This window comes from Sorghum bicolor, chromosome 10 (assembly GCF_000003195.3).
Source record: "Sorghum bicolor cultivar BTx623 chromosome 10, Sorghum_bicolor_NCBIv3, whole genome shotgun sequence".
NCBI classification, from domain to species: domain Eukaryota; kingdom Viridiplantae; phylum Streptophyta; class Magnoliopsida; order Poales; family Poaceae; genus Sorghum; species Sorghum bicolor.
Genome location: NC_012879.2, coordinates 7428100 through 7451032, shown reverse-complemented (window position 1 = coordinate 7451032; position 22933 = coordinate 7428100). Strand labels below are relative to the sequence as shown.

At 42.9% G+C, this 22933-nt stretch overlaps 3 protein-coding genes across 5 annotated transcripts; 2 read left to right on the top strand and 1 right to left on the bottom strand.

Annotated features, from left to right (window-relative positions):
• LOC8070784 (cyclin-T1-3) lies at positions 2631–7582 on the bottom strand. 3 transcript variants are annotated; one of them, XM_021450379.1, is made up of 8 exons: positions 7427–7582; positions 6573–6688; positions 6178–6446; positions 5747–5828; positions 4968–5102; positions 4557–4732; positions 4325–4476; positions 2631–3795 (listed from the first exon to the last, which is right to left on the bottom strand). In XM_021450379.1, the coding sequence occupies exons 3-8, from the start codon at positions 6414–6416 to the stop codon at positions 3149–3151; spliced, it is 1431 nt and encodes a 476-aa protein (XP_021306054.1). In that variant the 5' UTR covers positions 6417–6446; positions 6573–6688; positions 7427–7582; the 3' UTR covers positions 2631–3148. The 3 variants fall into 3 exon arrangements, with proteins under 3 accessions (XP_021306054.1, XP_021306053.1, XP_002436719.1); XM_021450378.1 differs by having other exon boundaries at positions 6573–6620; XM_002436674.2 differs by lacking the exon at positions 6573–6688.
• LOC8070783 (probable glucan 1,3-beta-glucosidase A) lies at positions 7813–12061 on the top strand. Its single transcript, XM_021448895.1, has 10 exons — positions 7813–8212; positions 8708–8814; positions 8904–9023; positions 9399–9581; positions 9688–9846; positions 9943–10112; positions 10196–10348; positions 10571–10923; positions 11253–11432; positions 11697–12061. Exons 1-10 carry the CDS (start codon positions 8143–8145, stop codon positions 11780–11782), a joined length of 1581 nt encoding a protein of 526 aa, XP_021304570.1. The 5' UTR covers positions 7813–8142; the 3' UTR covers positions 11783–12061.
• Positions 15867–18350, top strand: LOC8070782 (E3 ubiquitin-protein ligase Os03g0188200). The gene has a single exon (XM_002438014.2). It carries the CDS (start codon positions 16052–16054, stop codon positions 17828–17830), a length of 1779 nt encoding a protein of 592 aa, XP_002438059.2. The 5' UTR covers positions 15867–16051; the 3' UTR covers positions 17831–18350.

Below are 22933 nucleotides of genomic sequence, written 5' to 3'. Positions count from 1 at the left end.
AACGTACAATACATGAAGCTTTCATATGTGTGCCTACCCCCGAGTAACAAAATGTTGTCACATAATTGAGCACCGTTATGAAAGTTTTCATATGAGTGTCGACCTCCCGAGTGACACATCATTAAGCATCGCTATGAAAGTAACAATGGCATCATATAGGTTAAACTCCCTTTTATGGCTTACTCCCTCTATCCCAATAAAAATGATGTTCAGGATTTTTCAGACATATTAGTGGAGAAGAAAATTACCCCTAATACCCTTGGTTTGTGGGACTTGATTCCCTTAACAAAGGATGTCCCGTGCTTTACTTCTAATTAACATATTCCCTCCGTCCTGAAATATAGAGCATTGTAACTTCTAAAATTTATAGTAAAACTAGCAAAACATGCCCGTGCGTTGCAACGGGGTATAGAATTTATTATTTGATAATTGTACACTTTTTGTAAAATTTAAATGAGTTTAGTCTAACCTTGAATCAAATAAATATAACCCCACCAAAACAAACAAAACTACCAAACTAATATCGAAATCACCTTGAGAAGAAATAGAAAAAAATCATGTCCCATAAAAAAATCAGAAATCTTCATGTACAGTGGAGGAAAAAGAGTAAAAAATGATATAAAAATATGTATAGAAATTAAAAGGGGAAGAATATTAGGTAAAGAAAGCATAAAAGCATCACATGAGGGTACAATTCCATCAAACAGTCCACTTTTATTGTCGCTCAGTGCAATCCAAAGCAAAACCAACGGCACAGTTAGTGACAAAAGCCCACAGCCACAGCCGCCACATAATAATACAATTAATAGGTAACAGTTCTCAACATTCTTTCATCACAACATTTGTTTGAGTCATACATGAACAAAGCATATGTAATTCCGTATGATTAAGAGGAAGTACCTTGTGGCCACAATTGATGCATCACAAGAGAAGGAACAGCCGATGAGAGGGCGATCATCTCCAATCTCGCTATACTCCAAGACAAACTCTCCGGCCTGCTTCACGACGAGTTCGGCCTCCGCCTCTAGGTCTTCATCGGAATCCTCGTGGCAGCGCTTGGCCATCTCAATCCTGGTCTTGGCACGGGGCAGCGAGTACTGTGCAATATCGACACGCGCCTTGAGAAGCTCTTGCGTGCCCTTGGTGAAGAAGGGGTACTGGATCTGCTCCTCCTCGCCGGTGCGTGCAGCGTGGTCGTCCTCCTGCGCGCGGAGGAGACGGTCGACCTGGCCATCGGCCTTGAGCCAGACCATGAGGGCTCGGAGGCGGTCGTGGCGCTCCATTTCGCGCTCGCCGAGGCGACGGAGGCAGGCCCGCACGGCCATGGCGTAGGCGCGGCGCCGCTAGAGGAGCTCCTGCACCGATTGCTCGTGACGCTCCCACGCGTCGCGGTGGTCGTCGGAGACCTCGTAGTCGGCCTCGCCTCCGCCCTCGGCGGAGGAAGTGGCGGCGGCAGGACGGGGATGGGATGGGAGCGATTGGCGGGTGGACGGGGACGGGAGCGGAGCCATGGGAGGATTGGGGGCCGGGAGCCACAATTTTTTTAAAAAAATTGATTTTCCTCAACTTGGTAATATTGCAACGGAAGAAAAACATCAAATAACCCTAGAAAGTGATGACATAATGTTACATATCTATTTATATTTATCCTTTTTATAAAATTTAAAGTCCATAATTTATTTTATTGATAACCATAACATCTATGGTATTAGATAGTTAATATTTACAATAATATGTAGCTTAAAGACATATTTATTTAATAATAAAAATAGAAAATAGTTAAATCTTATCTCACTCTAATATTACCCCTTAATATGCCTCAGTATTATATTAAAATATGAGAAGTTTGATGCTAGCATTATTTTTTCAATTTAGATTAGGATTGCTATGAAATATGAATCAAGCATCACATTAAATAGGCTACCATTAAATTTTTATAATAATTGAAGCAAGATAACTATAATTTTAATTTTAGAGTAAAAAGCATAGGCAAGCATTTCCAAAAAAAAGTGTACTAAAATTTGTGATATTTTTTGTTTACTGCATGGATCTACATATGTAGAGATGAACAAAATTTGTTTTACAATTTTTAGATTTTTCTATGAATTACTATGTATTTATTAATTTTCAACCGATTTAAAAAATAAAAGAAAAATAAATTGGAGATTTTACATTGGAAACCCTAGAAATTTTTTTATTTTTTTCTACCTTCCATCGTAACGATTCTGGGCTGATTGGGCCTACAAAGGCGAGAGCGGAGTAATATGAAATTTTGCATTAGGAACCCTAGAATGTTTTTTATTTTGTTTTTGCCCTTCTAGAAACGTTGGACGGAGGAGGCGATCAGTAAACCGAACACGAACACGGACACGGACAGGGGCAGAAGAAAATATTTGGCAAACTGAAATTTTCGCTCTTTATAGATAGGTATAGATATAGATATAATACATTCTACATAATGACTATGTTTTGATTTTGTAAAATTTGTTAAAAAGAAAACCATAATTTAAGGAGAAACTCTATAACAGGAGGGAGTAGTTGTTTAGTTATGCATATACTTTTCCTTTCACCATATGTATGCACACAAAACCAAAAGTATTTTCCAAAAGTAAACTCTGAAGAGAACCTTATATCCAAAAGGCTTATTAAAAGCTGACCAATTACCCATACCACAAACAGCTACCTTAGCAGTCTAATCAGATGTAAGTAAAGCCAATCAATCTGTGAGGCAATGATGACCCTCTGATGCAGCCTCTTTACCATAAATAGCCGCATCTATTTTATTGCCAAATAACTTTAAAAGAGTCAACATATGTTACAAACTACCCCGGAGAAGCCATTTATCAAACATCAACAAGTTGGGGTAGTCCACAAAATGCCTTTTATTCCCAAGTAAGTTGGGGCAGGCTAAAATTCTGTAGCTCCCAAGACTGGAACCCATGACCTGAAGGCCGCCTCCACTCAGCCTTGCAGCACCAATAGGCTGTGGCTTCATTTGTAAACCATCTCAGTATCTCACACACCATGTATTGCATTTCAAGGCACCCACAATACTGAATGGGCTTGATGCTTATTTGATACCCCAACTGTGAAAATAGATTCCACATCATGCCCTCTGCCAACAACTAGCCAAAAGGTTGTCCAACTTTCATGACCTTAGCCTTTTAATGTCCCTTTCACCACGATCGTGGTTCCAGTTCCGGTCTGGGGAGCGGTGCCCTTGCTTGTCAGTGGATAGCTCGCCCTCCGTATTTTTTATCATGCGAGCAGCCTTTAGTGAATCGTCCCTGTGTGCAGGATGGGGCCAGCTTTGCCTTCTCTCCTGCTTGATCTTCTCACCTTCAGCAGCCAACTCCACACCATGTTCCAGCTCCCTCTCGATCAGATCATCATCATCCATGATGTCAACCTTTCTAGGAACATCACCTTTAGATTTCCTCCGCTTCTCCAGGGCTGCTTTCACTTTATCCTTATCTATCTTCCTCATTGCATCCATCATTGAGGATGATATTTTGGGTCCATCGTTGGTATTGACAACGCTATCCCTTGCTTCATTCCGAGGTGTCCTCTGGTTTGGGTGTTGCTTCTCAGGATGAGCATGGTCATAGCCATGGTGGCCTGGCACGTTTTGATGGCTCAATTGTCTGGATGCTTGAGGTTCATGGGCAGTAGGAACTTTTCCAGGAGCACGTTGATTAGGAACACTAGCAGGGCTCCTGTCAGTATCATTTCCTTGCAATGGTGGTGGTGCAACAACATTTTGCTCGTAGAGCTCCAAAATTTGGTTGCTAATCTCTGAAAAAAAGAAATAACATAAATATGTAGTGCCAGTGTGTCTTCTTGCCATCATGAGCATCAAAAGTAATATTAGAAGAACCAAAAGGAAACAAAAATAGCATAAATGAGATATATTGAAGGAAAATAAAGAGCCAAAAGAGGCATCAAAGGTAGAAACTAGCTATAATAAATCTGAACAAGAGACAAGGTCTAACAAGACAGTTGTAGTAAAAAAATATTGCTAACAAAAATATATCTGGTTCGATACTAGTAGTACCCATGCCATCCATGTGCATTCCAGTATATATATATGATAAAAAAAGTCAAAAGATCGCCATGTGGTGTAGGGCATGCTTCAACCTAACCTAGATCCACAATCATTTTGAGCACCATATTTGGGTGCCAATCTATGAGATCTCAAGATAGCTAACAAGCAGCAACAACAGCTGCAACTAAAGGTGTTGCATAATATAAGCCCTCATGAAAAATGAATACCATCTTAATGCAGTGCAGGTATGCCCTACTGCATTTCCATTCCGAGACCAACCTTCCAAGTGCCGTGGGGTAACATCAAACTCTTGCCACCAGACCTTCTCACCACCTGACGGAAGCTTGATTTTGAGAAATTTCGCAGCCATGAATATTGCACCGGCCGCAATTTGGTGGGGCTTAAATTGCAGGCAAAGTGAAGTACGGAGCCTGTACACCCCTTTTAAGGCGTAGTAAATAGGCATATTTGAGGATTACTCTTTGTAACAAGAAGAGTAATTTTAGCATACCCATCATTGACAAAGTTCCAGGCAACTTGAGCAAGTGCACTTTGAGCAACCTTGAATCTACCTATTGCTTCAACCAAGGGCTTGTACGGATGTTGGATGTTCAAGTCAAAACCAAGTGTTACAAGAACAACACGTTCCCCAAGTAAAATAAGTTCCTTCTGTTGTTCATATACTTCCTGAACAAAATAAAGCACAGGCAACCACAGTTACCATCTATGACAAAGTAATTAAGAGATAAAGTTCCATTAAATAAATCAGTCCCATCTTGTTGAAAAAACATCATGATTGGTGAGTAGTGACTTAAGAGGAACTGTTCACGGGTAAATACTGTTGTCTGGAAAAAAAAAGATAACTGATTACCCAAAAATAAATAATCAAGATTAATCATCTCAATCAATTCAACTATCTCACCTTCTGCCTAATTCGCTGCAAAGCAGCAGGATCCTTTTTGTTGATGATCTCATAGGAAAGGAGTACGACATCCCTTAGAGATCTGATGGTTTCTTCAACTTTTCCCGCCAAGAACATGCAAACGGTTGCAATTGTCTGCATGATATAACAAAGCATACATATTGTAAGTTTAAATTAACAATTTATGGGAAAACAATATCCCTAGCAAGGAAAGCAAGCACTGTGGCATGAGATTGTACACTACAAAATATAAAAGGATTACTGTCAACCAACTTACTTTTGTTATGCATATGAGGAAACAACTTTCAGCACATGAAAAAGAAACAGGAGGCAGTGTGTTACAACAGATCTTAAATAGGTGAATATCCTAAAAATGATACTACTGTGTGCTGGTAATCTATCCTCCCCACAGGGTATCATGCAATACACATATGCACAAAGAGAACAGTCCATAGAAAATCTGCAAAGGTTTAAGTTGTAATCTATACCACCATCCCAACTTCCAACACCTGTCATTTATACTAGCAAGTAAATAATTAAAGGTATGAAGTACATGTGGGAAGAAAGCATTGCATCTAAAAAATGGGTGGTGACAGAAAAGAACACAACGATAACTTACCACGTGCTATGGTAGCACAAACTACCATGTAAACAAGTGATTGACAGGTGAAGGACAATTATTTGAACGATAAGTGCTGAGTATCACTTCACAAATAATACCAAAACACAATGAAATAAAATGTTCCACAAAAGGCCATGTCATTTTCAATAAGACTTACCTGCCTGTCATTTTTTGCATGAGATTGGCGAAGGAAAAAACGATGACAGAACACTATAGCTGTAGCAATCGTAACTTGAGGCCTAAATTAAAAAAAATGTTTTCAGAAGGGAAAAGTAACATATATACAGGTACCACTTAGAACAAGAGAGCATATAATCTAAAGAATTCATAAACTACAGCAAATAGGGCAGATGCTACATGATACTAGGGTTCAGTATGATTTGCAGTAAGTACTAGCAGAAACCAGAATTCTCACACAATGCAGTGGGAAAACAAATGATTAAATTGCCACTTGAGTAGCCAAATTATTAAAATGTTTGATTGCTTACCACTAGAAAGTCATTTTGCGTATCATAAATATTTCACTTCTGTTCTCCCTCACTAGGGAATACAAGTAATTAAAACATTTGTGGTAGAATGCAAACTTACACTTGAAGCCTCATCCCAAAATCCTGCAGAAAAGTGCAGTATGCCTTGCGAAAATAAGACTCCTTCTTCAGATCAATGCCATCTTTCCTTGAAATGGAGTTTTCTTCTATTTCTTTTCTACTAAAATACCATGAATTACCAAGTTTGCCACCTTCTGCATGTCTTCCATACGGGATTCTATATGGGCTATTTTCTACAATTCCATGATGTGAAGAGTCACTTGTCTGCATGACATCCATGTAGGGCGTTCCTCTTCTCTTCTCAGCAATCTGAAGAAGTGAACAAGGTAGTGTTATTATTTGCAAATTTAACAGAAAAACAGTCCAATTGTTAGAAAAGAAAAGGGAGTTAAGAGCTAAAAAATATGCAAAAAATTATACGCTCAAATGACTTACCTAGGGAACAAAATATGGCACCAAAAGGATGATCAGAACTTGCTCAAGCTAAAACGAGGAAGGACAATAAATTCAGAATGATGGTTTTCCAATTTGCATCAAATAATCTTCATTTACTGCATAATAACATGCAGACAATTTCATGAAACTACACTTCAGACCATGTTACAAGTTGCTACATTAGATACTCCATCCTTTCCAAATAATTTTATTGAAGTTAAGGTGTTTTTTCTCACTGTAAGAATAAATGCAGAGCTGTTCTTCCTATTAGTTACTCCACCCGCTCCAAAATATAATTCACTTTAGCTTTGTCCTAAGTCAAACTTCTCTAACTCTGACCAGTTTTAGAAAAATGTATTAGCACTTATAAGTTCAAGTAAATGCAATATCAACGCATATTTCATGGAGAATTTATGGAAAACAATTTGATAATGTGCATGTCAATGCATTTTTCTATAAACTTGGCCAAAGTGAACTATAATTTGAGTGGAGGGACTACTTGCTTGACCTAAATAAATCACGTAAGCTATAAGCTGCACCAAATAAAAGCAAAATACCAACGTCATCCAATATCCATGGGCGATCCACCAAACTAAACTCCTACAGTGAAAACCGTTACGCACACACAAAATTCACAATTTTATTAGCCCACCAGTTGCGACTTGCGAGGTTCATCTATGTTCAAAAGCAGCAAAATCAGGCTCCCAGTCTCCCGCCCACCACGCAAATATAACCGGATAACTGCTACCGCACGCACCCGATCTCCCGATGAATGAGTACAATCAGGTGAACCAGGATTCCGCACAAATAAATAGAACAAACATAGGCGGAATGGGATCGGGTCAGAACATAACCTGAGAATTCAGGAAAAGTGTCGTCGCTTCCGCCCGCGGCACGGCAGGGCGGACCGATCCCGGGATAAGCGCTGCCGGAGGGGCGCGGAAGGCGAGCGGCGCCGGGAAAGAGGGGGGGGAGGGGGAGGGTGATGGGGCGGCGGTGTCGAGGAATTGGGGAGGCTGCGAACCTGCTGCATGCGGTGCGAGGCTAAGCGGGTCTGGTTTTGCTGGGCTGGTCACGTGGGCTTTCAGGCCGAATTTATGCATAGAATGGGCTTACCCAGCCCACCAGCCTAGGTGTCTCTTGAGGCCCATTCGTCACTGCCTCGCGACCTCGGCCCGGCCCAAGTCTTTCCATCACGCATCAGCGTCGTCAAAGCCGTCGTCTCCGGGGAGCATCTACCTCCACTCCACCCCCAAATGTCATGTCACGGTCTCACGGACGCTCCTCCTGCTGAAGCCACCGTCGGGCGCGAGGAGCGACCTCGCGACTAAAAAAAACACCCGGAACCTTTCCTTTTCGTGGATTCCTACCACTCCCTCGACGAGGCAAGCAGCAAGCGTTAATTCCATTCCTTAATTGCCAATGGCGACCGACTGCGCCAGTACGGCCTTGCGGCGGGCGCCTTGGGATAAACTCCGCGGCAAGGAAGGCACCCGAACCCCCGGGGGCCTTAATAGCTTCTTCTTCCCGTGGCTGAGGCTCTGGTCCCGCTCGGTGGTAGGGCACCGGCATGGGTGGTCTTGGATTGTCTGGCTTCGTGCTGTTTTCTTGGGTGCTTTTCTTGTGCTGCATCTTCTCAGGTGAGATGCTTGATCGTGCACTTTAGAGTTGTGATGAGTTTTATGTCTTTTAGGGAGAATGATTCTATGCTGATCTAATTTCAGGCAAATAGTAGACTCCAATCAGTAGACGTTAGTGCAAATAGTCCATTATGCTATACATATGAATGTATTACAATTCTGCATGGACAAGGACAAAAGATATTGATGATTGAAGAATTGCACTGTATTCACATACAGTATTCTTTAATATGCTTTTACCGATTCTACTTAAGTATATTTTTAAAAGAAATTTGAACTGAAATATGCAATTTGCTGTAGACACTGTTGATATTGGTTAGCTAACTGAGTCAAATATACCTTTGTACTATTGAAGAAAGTAGTTGGTAAAATTTACTGAAAATTTTACAGTTTAATGATTTCTTGTTAAAAATGGTAACCAAGCTGCCAGTCTTAGTCTTGGTGTTCTCAGTAAAAGTTTTGCATAACACCATAAGTGGCTATTTTTTTCTGCAGTGGATGGACTGTCTAAGGTGAGGGGTGTTAACTTGGGAGGATGGTTGGTCATTGAAGGGTGGATTAAGCCATCACTTTTTGACGGGATTCCAAATGGGGATATGCTCGTAGGTGGATTGATCTTAGTTATTCACTGTGTGTTCTTGGTAAACTGATGCTTGCATGGTTTTGATCCTCTATTGGGTTTTGTTTGCAGGATGGGACACAGGTGCAGATCCGCTCAGTGGTATTGAATAAGTATGTTAGTGCAGCCAATGGTGGTGGCTCAAATGTGACAGTGGACCGTGATGTGGCCTCAACGTGGGAGACATTCAGGGTGAGAGTACATGGAATGTATTAGTTTGATTTCAAAGAAGTATTAGTCTGCTGGTTTGTGTTTTACAAGGGGATAATCCCCTGCATTATTACAGCTACAATAGTATCTCAAATGTATTAGTCTGATTTCAAAGAAGTATGAAGCGTATTGGTATGACATATCTGTAGTTTAACAGTTTTTTCTCCCTAAATAGTTAGAAATATGTCCATTATCATTTTTATTATCTTTTGCCATGTGGTTAGTATTGAAGCAAATGCAAGTCATTGAATTGCCATGTGGTTAGTATTTACCTGCACCTTTTGGTTTTCTAATTGTCATTCCTCTTAATATTGATCGAGCTTAAGTATGGCCTTACTGGTTTTCCTTTTTAAACAGCTTTGGAGGGTGTCAGATAATGAATTTCAGCTTCGATGCCTTGGAGGTCAATTTTTGACAGTGAACAGTGAAGATGGTTTGATCTTGGCTACTGCAAAGCATCCATTGTCCACCGAGACTTTCTTCATTGAAAGAAATGCTGGAAGGGTTCATATCAGACCTCTGAATGGAGGCTATGTGCAAGTATTGCTCGGTCCATAGTTTCAAAATTATTATATGTGATTGTCCCTTAGTCGCCTTCATTCAAGTTGTGCCATTAATAAGACATTGCAATCTCCTTTTAACTTAGGCGACAAACAATCATCTGCTTATTTCCACTTATCAATTCCAACCAGGATGGGATAATAATTTAGCGACGTTTGAATTGGTGATTGTTGCCAATAACTTGCATGGGGACTACCAGCTTGCCAATGGTTATGGTTCCGAGAAGGCGAAGATGGTCTTAGAAGTATGTCTTCGGGCACTCACTTTCTTTGGAATTTGCTGGACAAATCCTCTTTTGCTTTATGCATGACATCCCTTGACTCTTCCTTTTTCTTTTAAGGAGCACAGAAGAAGTTTCATTACAGCAAACGACTTTGATTTCCTATCTCGGCACGGAATTAATACTGTGAGAATTCCTGTTGGATGGTGGATAACACAAGATCCTTATCCACCTTCTCCATTTGTTGGAGGGTCTTTGGCAGCCCTGGACCTAGCATTTTCATGGGCACAGTATGTCGTGCTTCCAAACTCTTCTTTGCAGTATTTGATATCCCTGATCTTTCCTGATGCTATACTTACTTCTGTTGGATCAGATCTTACGGTTTGAAATGTATAATTGATCTTCATGCTGCTCCTGGTTCTCAAAATGGAATGGAACATAGTGCGAGCAGGGATGGTTCTGTGGACTGGCCCTCGCCTGAATATATCTCACAAACACTGGAAGTTATTGACTTCCTGGCGACAAGGTATTTGTTCACCTAGCATTTCATCTTAAACCATTCAAACAGTAAATTGGTAATTACCTGCATTTCTCCTGAGCTGGTTCTCCACCATCAAAATATGTCAGCAGTTGCATCTCCTCTTACTGACTATGAAAACTGTATTTGTGTGTAGCTTCCGATGTTCTTAGATACCCCAGTCCATCCTTGAAATGTTATAGCCAGCTTTCCTGGACTTGTGCTTTGCAGGTATGGAGGCCATCCTTCCCTTTTGGGTATTGAGCTTCTGAACGAACCTTCTGCAGCTACAGTTCCTTTAGATGTTCTAGTGTCCTACTATATGAGGGGATACCAAATTGTGCGAAACCATTCATCAACTGCATATGTTATTCTCTGTCAAAGAATTGGGAATGCAGACCCAATCGAACTCTTTCAAGCTGGTATTGGTCTTTCAAATGTTGTAGTTGATTTACACTACTACAACTTGTTTGATCCATACTTTGCCACCATGAATTCCTCTCAGAATATTGAATTTGTTTACAAAATGAGAGCACCACAGTTACAAGACCTTAAGGCAATGAATGGGCCTCTTGTCTTCATTGGTATGTTTACTACCCTACTTACGTTTTTACAATAGTTCTGCTTTGCCCAAGTTAATAGAGTACCTACATACTATTGTCCTGTAATCGTTCCATCTTATTTTTTAAATGCTGGAGTTGGGACCTGTTAGTCATTACACAGTCTACATTTTCTTTCCGGTTCTGATGGATAGCTGTCACTTGAAAGTTGAAACATGTGCGCCAAACCACCAACAGACCCTATTGTTCTGTTTATTTTATTCCAGTCCTACTTGATTATTTCCAAAGTCATGTACTGACATACATCATCCTGATTTGTACTGAACATGGTGCTATGTCCCTATGTTGTTCAGGTGAATGGGTTAATGAATGGGACGTACAAAATGCATCACAGTACGAGTATCAGAAGTTTGGCAGTGCTCAGTTGGATGTTTATGCTAACGCTACCTTTGGTTGGTCATACTGGACACTTAAGAATGACATGATCCATTGGGACTTCGAGTGGAATATTCAGAATAAATACCTATTATTCAGTAAGTACACTGGCCATGCTAAACCATGCCTGTATTTCTCGTCTATTACGTCATTGACCTTACAACTCGGAAGTCATGACTCTTGTTAAATTGTGTTTATCTGGTACTGCCCTGGCATAATAAGTAACTGATTCCATGTATGCATAAATGTGTTATTATAGAATGGAGTCTTTTGCATTGTTATTTCTGTGGATATTTGTGCACAGATACTGAGCCTGTTTTGGATCTCACGAATTTTCACCATAATATGCTTCTTCTGTCCAGGTGGTTCATCCATGCTGAAGACACCAAGCTTCCTGCTGCTGCTAGCGTTAGGATGGGGAATTCACCTGATCATCATGCCAAGATAACCTGGATTCTAGGACTGAGCTGATTGAGAGTGTGGATGTAATTACATATAGACCACCGAAGTCCGAGTTATAGTTGAGGCAAATTTGGGTGCCTATATCTTTCTTGTATAAAGCCATCTCCAGTTGTTTTTTTCAGGAAAAAAAAACAAAACCTGGATTCCTGGAACATCCCGGAGGCTGCAGCGCTACCGGCAGCGTCGGCCTAAATTCAGGGTGAAAAGTTTTTGGTTGTCACATCGTCAGAGTGTTTGAATAGTAATAATAAAATAAATTAGAGAAGATATAAGTGTTCTGCGAGATGAATTTATTAAGTCTAATTAATTCATTATTAGCACATATTTACTGTAGCTTTTTTATAGAACCACATTGTTAAATAATGGATTAATTAGGTTTAAATAATTTGTCTCACAAAATAGTCGTAATATATATAATTAGTTATTTTTAGTCTATATTTAATAGACCATGCATGTGCCAAAACATCTGATAAAATAGGGAGTAAACTTTAACAGGGAACAGCTGCCGATTGTTTAGTTCACACCAAATTTTTTTTCAAGATTCCTTGTCATATCAAATCTTGCGGTACATGCATGAAGCATTAAATATAGACAAAAACAAGAACTAATTACACAGTTTATCTATAAATCACGAGATGAATTTTTTAAGTTTAGTTAGTCTATAATTGGATAATAATTATCAAATAAAAACGAAAATACTACCGTATTCAAAACTTAAAAAAAAAATTGGAACTAAACAATGCCAGAAGATGTTGAGGAATCATTTGTTCAGGATGGAAACAGTAGCGCACGCCCTCACAGACAGTAGTCGGAACTGGCCGGTCCACCGGTGTCGTTATGGACCCTCTGACATGATTGCCGGAACAGGAGTGGAAGAACTCCCAACGGCTGTGGTGGCACGGACTCTTGTAACGCACCGGTCGGATCCGCGTGGCGTGGACCTGTTGTACTTGTGCGAGCGTGAGGCGGACGGCTGGACCGGGTCCTCAGCTCGAAGCACAGTGCCCGGCGCCTTGACTTTTCTGCGTGCGGTCTCGGCACGCCGCCGCGACTGCAAATGGCAGCTGGTGTACCGTATGCATTGGTTTGGAAAAAAGGTTTTTCTTCCTTGGCAGGTATACGACCTTCGTTCGATAGTTACACTGCTAGGGCAGTGGGCCAGTGGCACATCCAGCTGGGCATTCGGGTTTTTTTTTCTGTGTGTGTGGTTCAAATCTCTGGTTCTTTTCTTTATGGTATAGAAAGAGGTGAGATTATGTGCCTTTTTCTTCATTTTATATTTCTTATTAATTTTGTATGTCACTATTCCAAAGAATTTTCTTTTTATTCTATAATTTCCTAGTTGTTCTAAGGAATATACGCGGTACAAAGTTCGTGATAGGATATGAACTTGAATCATTGTATTTATCTGTTCATACGAAGAAAACAAATATGTGATTTTCTAAATTAGAAAATCGAAATGAAGCCTTTTTTGTTCACAGTGTGTGTGTGAGAGAGAGTTAAACGTGTACTGTAATATTTTTGTTTTATTTGGCAATTAGTATCCAATCATGGGCTAATTATGCTTAAAAGATTCGTCTCGCAAATTACTCTCTAGCTATGTTTTTTGTTTCATAAATAGTCTATATTTAATACTTCATACATGTGTCCAAACATTCGATATAATAGACGATAAAGTTTATCTGACCCAACCAAACAAGGCCTTATTATTCACCAACACGCAAATCGCCCGACATAAGGTCATTCTGGTGGATGATCCGTCTATAAACTAGGAGCATACCCCGCGCGTTGCTGCGGGAATCGCAGATTAATGGATTGTGTAGTACGATGATGTGGACTATACTTATTTGTCTTGCTGGCGTGGTCACTACAGTTGTCATATGTGCTATTGGATTTTAATTGTATATATGTGGTAGCACATTGCATGTTGAGATAAATAGTTATTGAGGTTTTACTTAGTGGATTTTAACTCAATATGGTAGTGCATTGCTTAGGTGGATAGCTTGCATGCTTAGAGAAATACTTAGTGGGGTTTAGGATTATAAGATTTATTATAGATTAGAGTCATCTACACCTAAAGATACGCCATAAGAGGCGATACAATCAGCTACAAAGGTCACAAGACCTATGACATTTAGAGATATTACAAGAATTAAAATCAAAAGTAACTCTAGTCATTCAGTTTTTTGTCTATCTGTATTTAGTTCTCGAAGAAATTATATTTCTAGAAAATAGGAACCTATCAGTTCTAGAAAATTCTAGGAATAGAGTATTTCAGTTTTCGATTATTTTTGGTGCGTCTTGGATTCTAACCGGACTTTTTCAGTAGAGGTTAAAAGTTAAGACAACAAAAAAATACATAGGCTCTAAAGCAATTCTGGGCAACACTACCACTATTTTAGATAATATCAGTTGATAAGAGAACAATAGCAATATACTAGTAATCAAACTTTCTTTGGTTATTTGGGTTTCTTAGGCTGTGTTTAGTTTCGGAAGGAAAAAATTTCGCGACACTGTAGTACTTTCGTTTGTTTATGGTAATTATTGTTCAACCATAGACTAACTAGGCTTGAAAGATTTGTCTCATAAATTTCGACCAAACTGTGCAATTAGTTTTTATTTTCGTTTATATTTAATACTTCGTGCATGCGTCTAAAGATTTGATGTGATAGGAAATCTTGAAAAATTTTGGGTTTGGGTTGGAACTTGGAAGTAAACAATTAGTATTCAGAATTGAACAGGAAACTGATTGTTTTCGGTTCTTGCTCTTTTGGTTCACTATATATGCCCCACTCCTACATACGGCGGAGAGCTCAAGAACAAAGGCCTATGCCAAGTTCTTGATTTTGCTTCTCCCTTTCATGAATGTCATCCGTACCCCGTAGTTTTCTTATGATTTTAGGCGTGTGTTTTACATTGGAGCCCACGTGGTCCTACCAAATTTTGAGCACTATGTTAGCATCAAAGGGCCGAGGGAATATTCAATATACCAAATTACCTGTATTGTGCAGGGCACCAGAGTCATCACATTAGCACAAAGGAGTCAAACACTATTGATGAATAGTGATTAACTGTAAGTCTTCACTAGTTTTGTCGAAGTTTGTGGGAGCGTGGCGCAATCCCTAATAGCAAAGGCTAGATTTGCCCCCCTGCTTGTAATCAACAATGGCGAGAGTATCAATGAATAGATGTGTAAATGGATAATAATATCCGATTGCTATGTTGTTATCGACACATGAGTATGTATAGTCTTCTTTAATTTAGAACCTCTGAACTAAAACATCAAAAAACACCTTCATGTTTGAACTTGGCATCAAAACAACAATCATAAACTATCTAGGGTGTACAACTGAGTACTTATCATGCTATAACATGCAAGGAAGTCGATTAGAAGCTAAATCATACAAGGGCGGAGTGACACCAGCGATCTTAAACATACTCTATAGTAGCACTAGTGCGAAGCAGCTGATGACCCCCATCATTCATCTAAGGGCGTGTTTGGTTCGTTGCTGGCCACAGCCTGGCTTGCATGCCGCAACCAGGCCCGACGTGGCCAGGCTCGTCACATGCGGGAGGGTTCGTTTGGTTCTCGTTCCCATGCATGCAGGCCCGCTTCATCCGCTGTTTGGTTCTTGCAGATCTAGCGTAGAAAACTGATAGCATGTGTCTCTGACGCTGGTCCGACTGCACAACATACGCTCAAGCTTGCACGGTCGGAGCCTGGCTCCAAAGAAACGGTCGATTCATTCGTTCTTTCACAGCCTGGCCGAGAGACATCTATTGCATGCGCGCAGCCTGGCTGGAAGGGTCAACCAGGAAACCAAACATGCGGGTGCCAACATTTGGAGGGCCTGGTTCAAGTTGACCAGGCAACCAAACACGCCCTAAGATCTTGCATGGTGATTCCGCTGCCTTTAGAGGTGGCTGCCTTTCCATAATAACCTCATGGCTCGAACATCTAGACCCCTAATTCGATTTTGGTGATTAATGATGACATCATGCTCTGAATCAGACGTCCGGGGGCTTAGTATTTTTTAACAAAGTAAACCCTTGCACACTTCTTATACGAGCAAAAACAGATGGATGAATACTTATATATTCTCCACAACCCGTATACTTACAGTTCATCAATAATCTAGTTCGTACTTAACGGACATCCAAAGTTCCCATACCAACACAAGGCATCCCAGTGCACTGCTGCACGACCAAATCACCACCAAAGCATCAATACCATGGATATATTTCCTCTGATAAGATGCTTTATGCTTTCAAAATGTTTTGCATGTGTTTCTCCCCACTCCGTCCGCCTCTCGGCGTCTGCGTAGCAGAGCGTAGTCCAACCCATGCACGGGACGAGTACGGGCGTGCGACCTACTCCGGACACCTGGATGGCTGGATGGTCGCGGACGCCGAAACCCCGGTACCGAAAGCCCCGAACCCATCAAACCTGACGTGCGACCGCGACTGCCCGCCGCCCAGCCACCAGACGCCACGACCTCACCATTTCCGTTTCCATCACCCCTGGCCCTCTACCAGTCAGTCACCACTTTATTATGCACAACCCCGCGCGCGCGCCATCGACTTCGTCCAAGAAACGCACCCCGCCCGCCCACCAGTCCACCACCGCCAGATGACGACGACGCCTCGCCACCATGCGGCGTCGTCGCCGCCGCTCGCCGTGCTCACGCTGCTACTGCTACTGCTGCTGCTGCTCGACACCCCCGCCGCCGCGCAGCAGCAGAGCCCGTCGCGGGACAAGGACAACGGTGGCGGCGCCGTCGGCGGAGGAGGAGAGAGCATGCCGGGCCAGTCGCCCAGCTTCAGCGCTCCCATGATCGTGCTGCTGGTGGCGCTCATCGCGGCCTTCTTCTTCATCGGCTTCTTCTCCGTGTACATGCGGCGGTGCGGGCGGGGCGCCCCCGCGGGGCCCGGGATCCCGGCCGCCGCGCTGCTCGCCCTGTCGCGGCAGGAGCAGCGGGACCGGGACCAGCAGCAGCAGCAGCAGCAGCGCGGGCTCGACCCCGCCGTGGTCGCGTCGTTCCCGACGATGAGGTACGCCGACGCGAAGGAGCTCCGGGTCGGCGGCGGCAAGGACGTCGCGCTCGAGTGCGCGGTCTGCCTCAGCGAGTTCGAGGACGACGAGGAGCTCCGCCTGCTGCCCAGCTGCAGCCACGCCTTCCACCCGGACTGCATCGGGGAGTGGCTCGCCGGCCACGTCACGTGCCCCGTCTGCCGGTGCAACCTCGACCCCGAGGCGGAGACCGCCGCGGCTGAGGCGGCCACCAGCTCCAGTGAGGCGACGGCGACGGGGGAGGCGCAGCAGCAGCGGGATCAGATGGCCATCGACGTGAGCCACCATGGTGCCGAGGAAGAGGAGGAGGAGGAGGAGGAGGACAGGAAGCGCCGGGAGGAGGCGATGGAGCTGGAGCGGATCGGGAGCCAGCGCCGCGCGTTGCGGTCCCGGTCGGGGCGGCCGGCAGCGCCGCCCGTGCCCGTCCCGCGGTCGCACTCGACGGGCCACTCCCTCGCCACGCGCCTCGACGGCGACCTGGAGCGGTTCACGCTTTGTCTGCCGGAGCACGTGCGCAGGGAGATGGTCGCCGCGGCCGGCGAGGAGAGCCTGCGCCGCACGGGGCCGCGTGACGCCCGCGGCGGGAACGGCGGCGCCAGGAGCGCGCGGCTCGGGTGGTCGGACCGGTGGCCGTCGTTCATCACCCGGACCTTCTCCTCGCGGGTCCCGTTCTGGTCCGCGTCGTCGAGGAGGGCGCCCGACCTGGCGGAGGCGGCCGTGGCAGCGGGTACGACCGGAGGAGCCACGACCGCGAGGACCAGGCGTGAGAAGACGGGCGGCGCCGCGTCGGACGGCGGCTCGGTGACCCCGGCTAAAGGCAGCGTGCGCTTCGACTGCCTCGGCGGCGTCGCCCCCGGCGTGACGGGCGCGAGAGTCGGCGCCGCGGCCGGCGACAGCGAGACGGAGGAGGACGTGGACGAGGACGACGAGGAGAAGGCGATCGCCCGGCAGCGGCAGGCTTGAGCGTGCGCGGAAAGCGGCCCGCATGTGCTGCTCGCCTACTTTGCCCCACTCGTCCGTTGAAACGGCAACGGCAGCCATGCATGTCGCACGACAAACTGCACGTGGTCTGGTGTGGTGGCGTATCGCACTTCGTACGTATCAATGCGCGGCGAGAGGATTTGGACGAGACGAGGCGCTGCATGTCTGGAGACGTGATGTGCAGACGTATCCAGTGTCCAATCCATCGCCATGTGAATGGGATCCGCGAGACGAAGCAGGTGGCACGCGAGTGGGAACGCACCGCTGAAGCGGTGATTCCGTCGTTCAGGTGCAAATAGTTTCTTTTTCCAATCTTTTTGTGTTAGCGTCTAGTACTTCTCACTTCTCAGGGAAAAAAGGAGTTATTATTGATTCATTTCTTTCGTTGCCGTTGAAGAATTGGAGGTGTAAGGTATACTTGAACTTGGGCTGGGTCAAAACCTGAGAAAATAGTATTTAATAAATAGATTAAGGAAAAAAGATCGAGATAAGCGTTGACTGATTATTGTGTCTTTTAGTTAACACTGGCACATAGTTTATCCTATTCCCGGATGGAGACGGATGGTTGTGAAGTTATGCAACAAACCAACGGAACACTGTCGTCTCAAACATGCATACGAACTCTCCCGTGAAAACAATCAAATTCATATGAAATTTAAGCGTGTGAGCAACAAAATGTGTGTACACAGCCCGGTTTATACCGTACATAGCGCGCTCGGTCACGCGGCCGTTTGTGGCGTGACGGTGACAGAGGACACTAGGGCCTTGTTTAGTTGACCCCAAAAATAAAAACTTTTCAAGATTCTCCGCCACATCAAATTATACGGCACATGCATAGAGTATTAAATATAAATGAAAATAAAAATTAATTGCATCTAGATGAATCTTTTAAGACTAGTTACTTCATAATTAGATAATATTTATCAAATAAAAACAAAAATGCTACAGTCCCGAAAATAAAAAAGTTTTCGAAACTTCAAGTCAAACGATACGGCAGTACTACTGTGTGTCCAGTGTCCACGCTGTTGCTGCGTCTGGTCTATATTGTCGGTTGACGTCCATCTTCCAAATGCTCGAGAGCTCCCAGCCTCCCACCGTTTGACGTTTGTAAACAAAACCCGGGCCCGCACTTTTGAAAACGGTGAACCTTCTACAGTAGCAGATATCATATCAATGGCACTCATACCTCCCGCTGACGTGGACTCGTCAGTTGGCGATGCATCGTAATTCTGTAGCCTCCGCTTAGCATTATTACCCATGAAGCATTTATGAAAGTTTTTATCTCTTTTAATTATATTGACACCTCAGTGATTTACTGATGTAGCAAAAAAGTTATTGAAGAGAGATATAGAACCAAGAAATCGTTTCCTCTTCAAGAAACGATGTCTTCATGTGTATCAAGGCATGAAAAAAGATAGAAAGTGCATTAGAGCAAGTATTATAGTAGGCTGTAAGCCAGCTAAGGCCAGTCTCAATGGAGTTTTATGCACATTAAATATGCTGATGTGGCGCTATAGTAATGAAGAGAGAGATGATAAAAGTTTTATGGGAGTGCACTGTTTCCAAAATATAGATATGTTGGAAACTGGGCTATGAAACTACCATTGAGGATGGCCTAAATGCTGAGGTGGAGGAGAGAGAGTAAAAGCGGGCTGTAAGTTTACAGCCGGCTCAGACACAAAAACCAAAAAAGTCTGTGAGACAGACAAGTGGGCCATATATTAATAGTGATGAGCTAACCATTATATGAGTGGGCTGCAAGAAGGCTGTAAAGAAGTCTTACAGCATGCAGCTGGCTGTATTATAATACTTGCTCTTAGTGAGGAACTGCTAGTTTCCATCGCCTTCCACCAGATCCAATGTGCAAGCTGCCGTCGCTGTGCAGGGTACGTCGTTATAAAGCAGGCCGCCACTTTATCTTCGCTCAAGCCGTTGCTGCCGCAGGGAAGCGAGTTCTGCTGCTGGCACGGCTGCCACTGCCGTGCTCGCCGCCGCAAAGGCCGCGCCATCGTCGCAAGCCGATGTTGCTGCAAGGAAGCAAGCTCTTCTGCCTATGCCCGAGCGGACACACCGCCACCGCCGCGCTCTCATGCCGAGGCTTGAGCTGATACACCGGTTGTGGGTATCGATCGAACTCGACAACTACTAGAGTAGATGGAGCTCTCGTCTTTTGCATTGATCGACAATGTCGCTGGTTCTTGCTCAGATTATTAGTATATTGTGCGTTCTAAATTTAGATTAATTTATTCATCTTTGATTTATGTCTGCACGATTCTTGAAAAAGAGCTCTCCTACCAGGCATATAGGCGCTCTGTGTGACCGTTTCTTGGAGGGCGCTAGCAAAGAACGAGAGAGAGAAAAACACATAGAAGATCTGAAAGATGGGAGAGAGAAACATGGTGAATGATTGGTTGGATTTTTATTTTGATCATAGTAGAAAATTTTGCATCGGGAAGAATAGTTTTTTGACACGATGTCCTATGCTATAGGAACTACAATAGTTTCTTTCATTGGGATTGCCCTTAGACATGGGATCTTTAAACTGCCTTCGAAACTCTCATCTAATTTGCACATATACAAAGACTTTCAACAACTCCAACAGTTTACAATTGAGTTATGCATTTTGTTTTTTTAGAAAAAAAACTCAAAAGTTACACTCCAACGGTTTGGTAATTGGCTTTGGCAAATTTGACAACTTAGCAAATGGAGGGTCAAACTATGCATACATGTAAAAGTCCATAAGGCTTGACATTGGTGTTTTTTCGCGACGGAGAGACTCTTCCCGCACGCCTACTCCTTCTCCCATGCGCCGCCGTTGGAGTTCCCACACGATTGCTCCGTGGTGTTGCCATTTTCATTGCTCCATGGTGTCGCTATCTTTCGTCGGAGTTTATGTTGCCGGCTTAGTGGAGCCTCCAGCGACCTGGAATCCATCGGTGTCGTGCCAACTAGCTATTTCAGGATTTGCTGGCCGGTTGGATGCAATTGCTGGTGACCAAATGAATTGGCGAATGAAAACAAAAACAGCGCGAACTGACGGTGACGCGCAAGTAGAAAAAACGCGGGCAACAAGTAGGTACATGATTTTATTTTTGCAAAAGAATTATGTGAAATGGTTGAAGATGGACTCTTTTTAACTTTGGTATTTTCATTTGTGAGTTGACAAACTCTATATTTTGCCAAACAAAAGAAATGCAAAACCGTTAGAGTTGCTCTAACAAGTAGTACTCTAGTAGTCACGCCTGGTACGTTTATGCTCATCACAGCTACTTTTCAGCTATGGAAAAGTATTCTTCTCTCAGAATAAATCAGAATCAACTGAGTACTGTATACACTGATACACCTCGTCCAATTGACCAAGTATCACAAGGTGTAGTCGAATTGTCGCTAGTAGCCAAGATCAATGCAGTTCTAGAGATATTTATGATGTTCAATCTCCATCAACTAAGCAAATTTCTTAACATGTATTTATTAGGGTATATTTACATCCACTGATACTAAAAATCAGCTAGTTAGTAGCCAATAGCTAGTAATTTTTAGCCAATTAATTTTTAGTAGGGGATGTTTGGATCCACATACTAAGGTCATCTGCAGTGGTTATCAAATAGCTAGCTAATAGAAATTCTATTGGCTCTCAATAGCACTTTACAAATAGCTAGCGATATAACATATAAAAATAATAAAAAAGTAACATTCTTATTGGTTATCGAGGAGAGAGATCAAATAGCTAGCGACTTCCTAATAGCTAGCGACTCATAAATAACTAATCTAGCACGATCTTTAGAAAACACTCTCTCACAATACTCTTCACAATAGCTAGCGACTTTCTAACCTAGCTATTTGTAAATTGCCATTAAGAGACAATAATATTCTTCTTAGAGATCAAATAGCTAGCGATTTGAACACCATTGTGGACGCCCTAAGGTCAGTTTTAGTAGAATTTCTTTGGAGTTTTATGGACATTAAATATGCTAATGTGGCACCATATTAATAAGAAAGAGATGATAAGAGTTTCATAGGAGTATAGAATTCCTTGGAGATGAAACTCTTCTATACTGTTTTCTAAAATATGAATGTGTTGGAAACTGAGTCATGAAACTACCATTGAAGATGACCTAATAGGCGGTTGGATAATAAGTAAAAGGTGTATATGAACTATTAGCACCTATTAGCAACTCCAAACCTGTTAGGGCAGTCCCAATGGTGTATTGATGATGGTTTCTATCCTTATTAATTACTCTGCCAACTAAGCAAATTGCTGATGTGGCAGTAGATTTATTAAGGAGAGAGAAGAAAAAAAATAAAGAAACGGTTTCGTAAGGAGGAAACGGAGTCGTCGCAAAAGACCGATGCGTGAGGAAACCACCCGATCAGCGTTGGAGAGAAACCGATGGTTTCCTTCTGTCTCCGCTCGGATCTCCTACTCCAAGCTGCGCCCTTGCATCTTCCATGTGCTGTGACATGCCCCTTCAGCTTTAGTGCCTCTCTGCCGATGCAGCCGTGGAGCTTGCGAGGCTACCAGAGAGCAGGCGCGCAGGCCGCTACAGAGCAAGTAGGATAGTTCTGGAAATATATGGTTCTTGAAGCGTATTTGATTTTCTTTCTTTGCCAGCGTCTGCTCTGTTTGGAACATGTAGAAATATGGCAGTGTGTGTTGTAGAGATCAGTTGACACACTTGATCCATCTTATTTTAATGAGTCATTTAATTTATCTTTTGAATAAATATTGCTATAGAAACTATGGGTTGGGAAAGATAGTTTCTATGTATATTAATTACTCTTGGAATGTACAACTAGAAATCGTTCATTGGGACTGCCCTTAATTGAACTAACCATTAGCTGCTCTCCTGCTAATAATTAATATGTTTATTAGCATGTCTATTTGGATCCACTAGCATTAAGTAGCTACTCTCTCAATTTTAAATTATAAGACATTTTGTTTTTTCTAGATATACGATTTTTGTTATACACTCAGATATACTATGCTTACGTATATAGAAAAGCAATGTATCTTGAGAAACCAAAATATCTTATAATTTAGAATAGAAAGAGTAAATTTTAATGCTAATGGATCCAAACAGGCCT

Coding starts and splice junctions, on each gene's coding strand:
- LOC8070783 (XM_021448895.1), top strand. CDS start 8,143: ATGGGTGGTCTTGGATTGTCTGGCTTCGTGCTGTTTTCTTGGGTGCTT. Junction 8,815..8,903: donor TTCCAAATGGGGATATGCTC/GTAGGTGGATTG, acceptor TTTTGTTTGCAG/GATGGGACACAGGTGCAGAT. Junction 9,024..9,398: donor CAACGTGGGAGACATTCAGG/GTGAGAGTACAT, acceptor CTTTTTAAACAG/CTTTGGAGGGTGTCAGATAA.
- LOC8070782 (XM_002438014.2), top strand. CDS start 16,052: ATGCTTTATGCTTTCAAAATGTTTTGCATGTGTTTCTCCCCACTCCGT.
- LOC8070784 (XM_021450379.1), bottom strand. CDS start 6,416: ATGGATGTCATGCAGACAAGTGACTCTTCACATCATGGAATTGTAGAA. Junction 5,829..6,177: donor TTTGGGATGAGGCTTCAAGT/GTAAGTTTGCAT, acceptor TTTTTAATTTAG/GCCTCAAGTTACGATTGCTA. Junction 4,733..4,967: donor TGCAGCGAATTAGGCAGAAG/GTGAGATAGTTG, acceptor TATTTTGTTCAG/GAAGTATATGAACAACAGAA.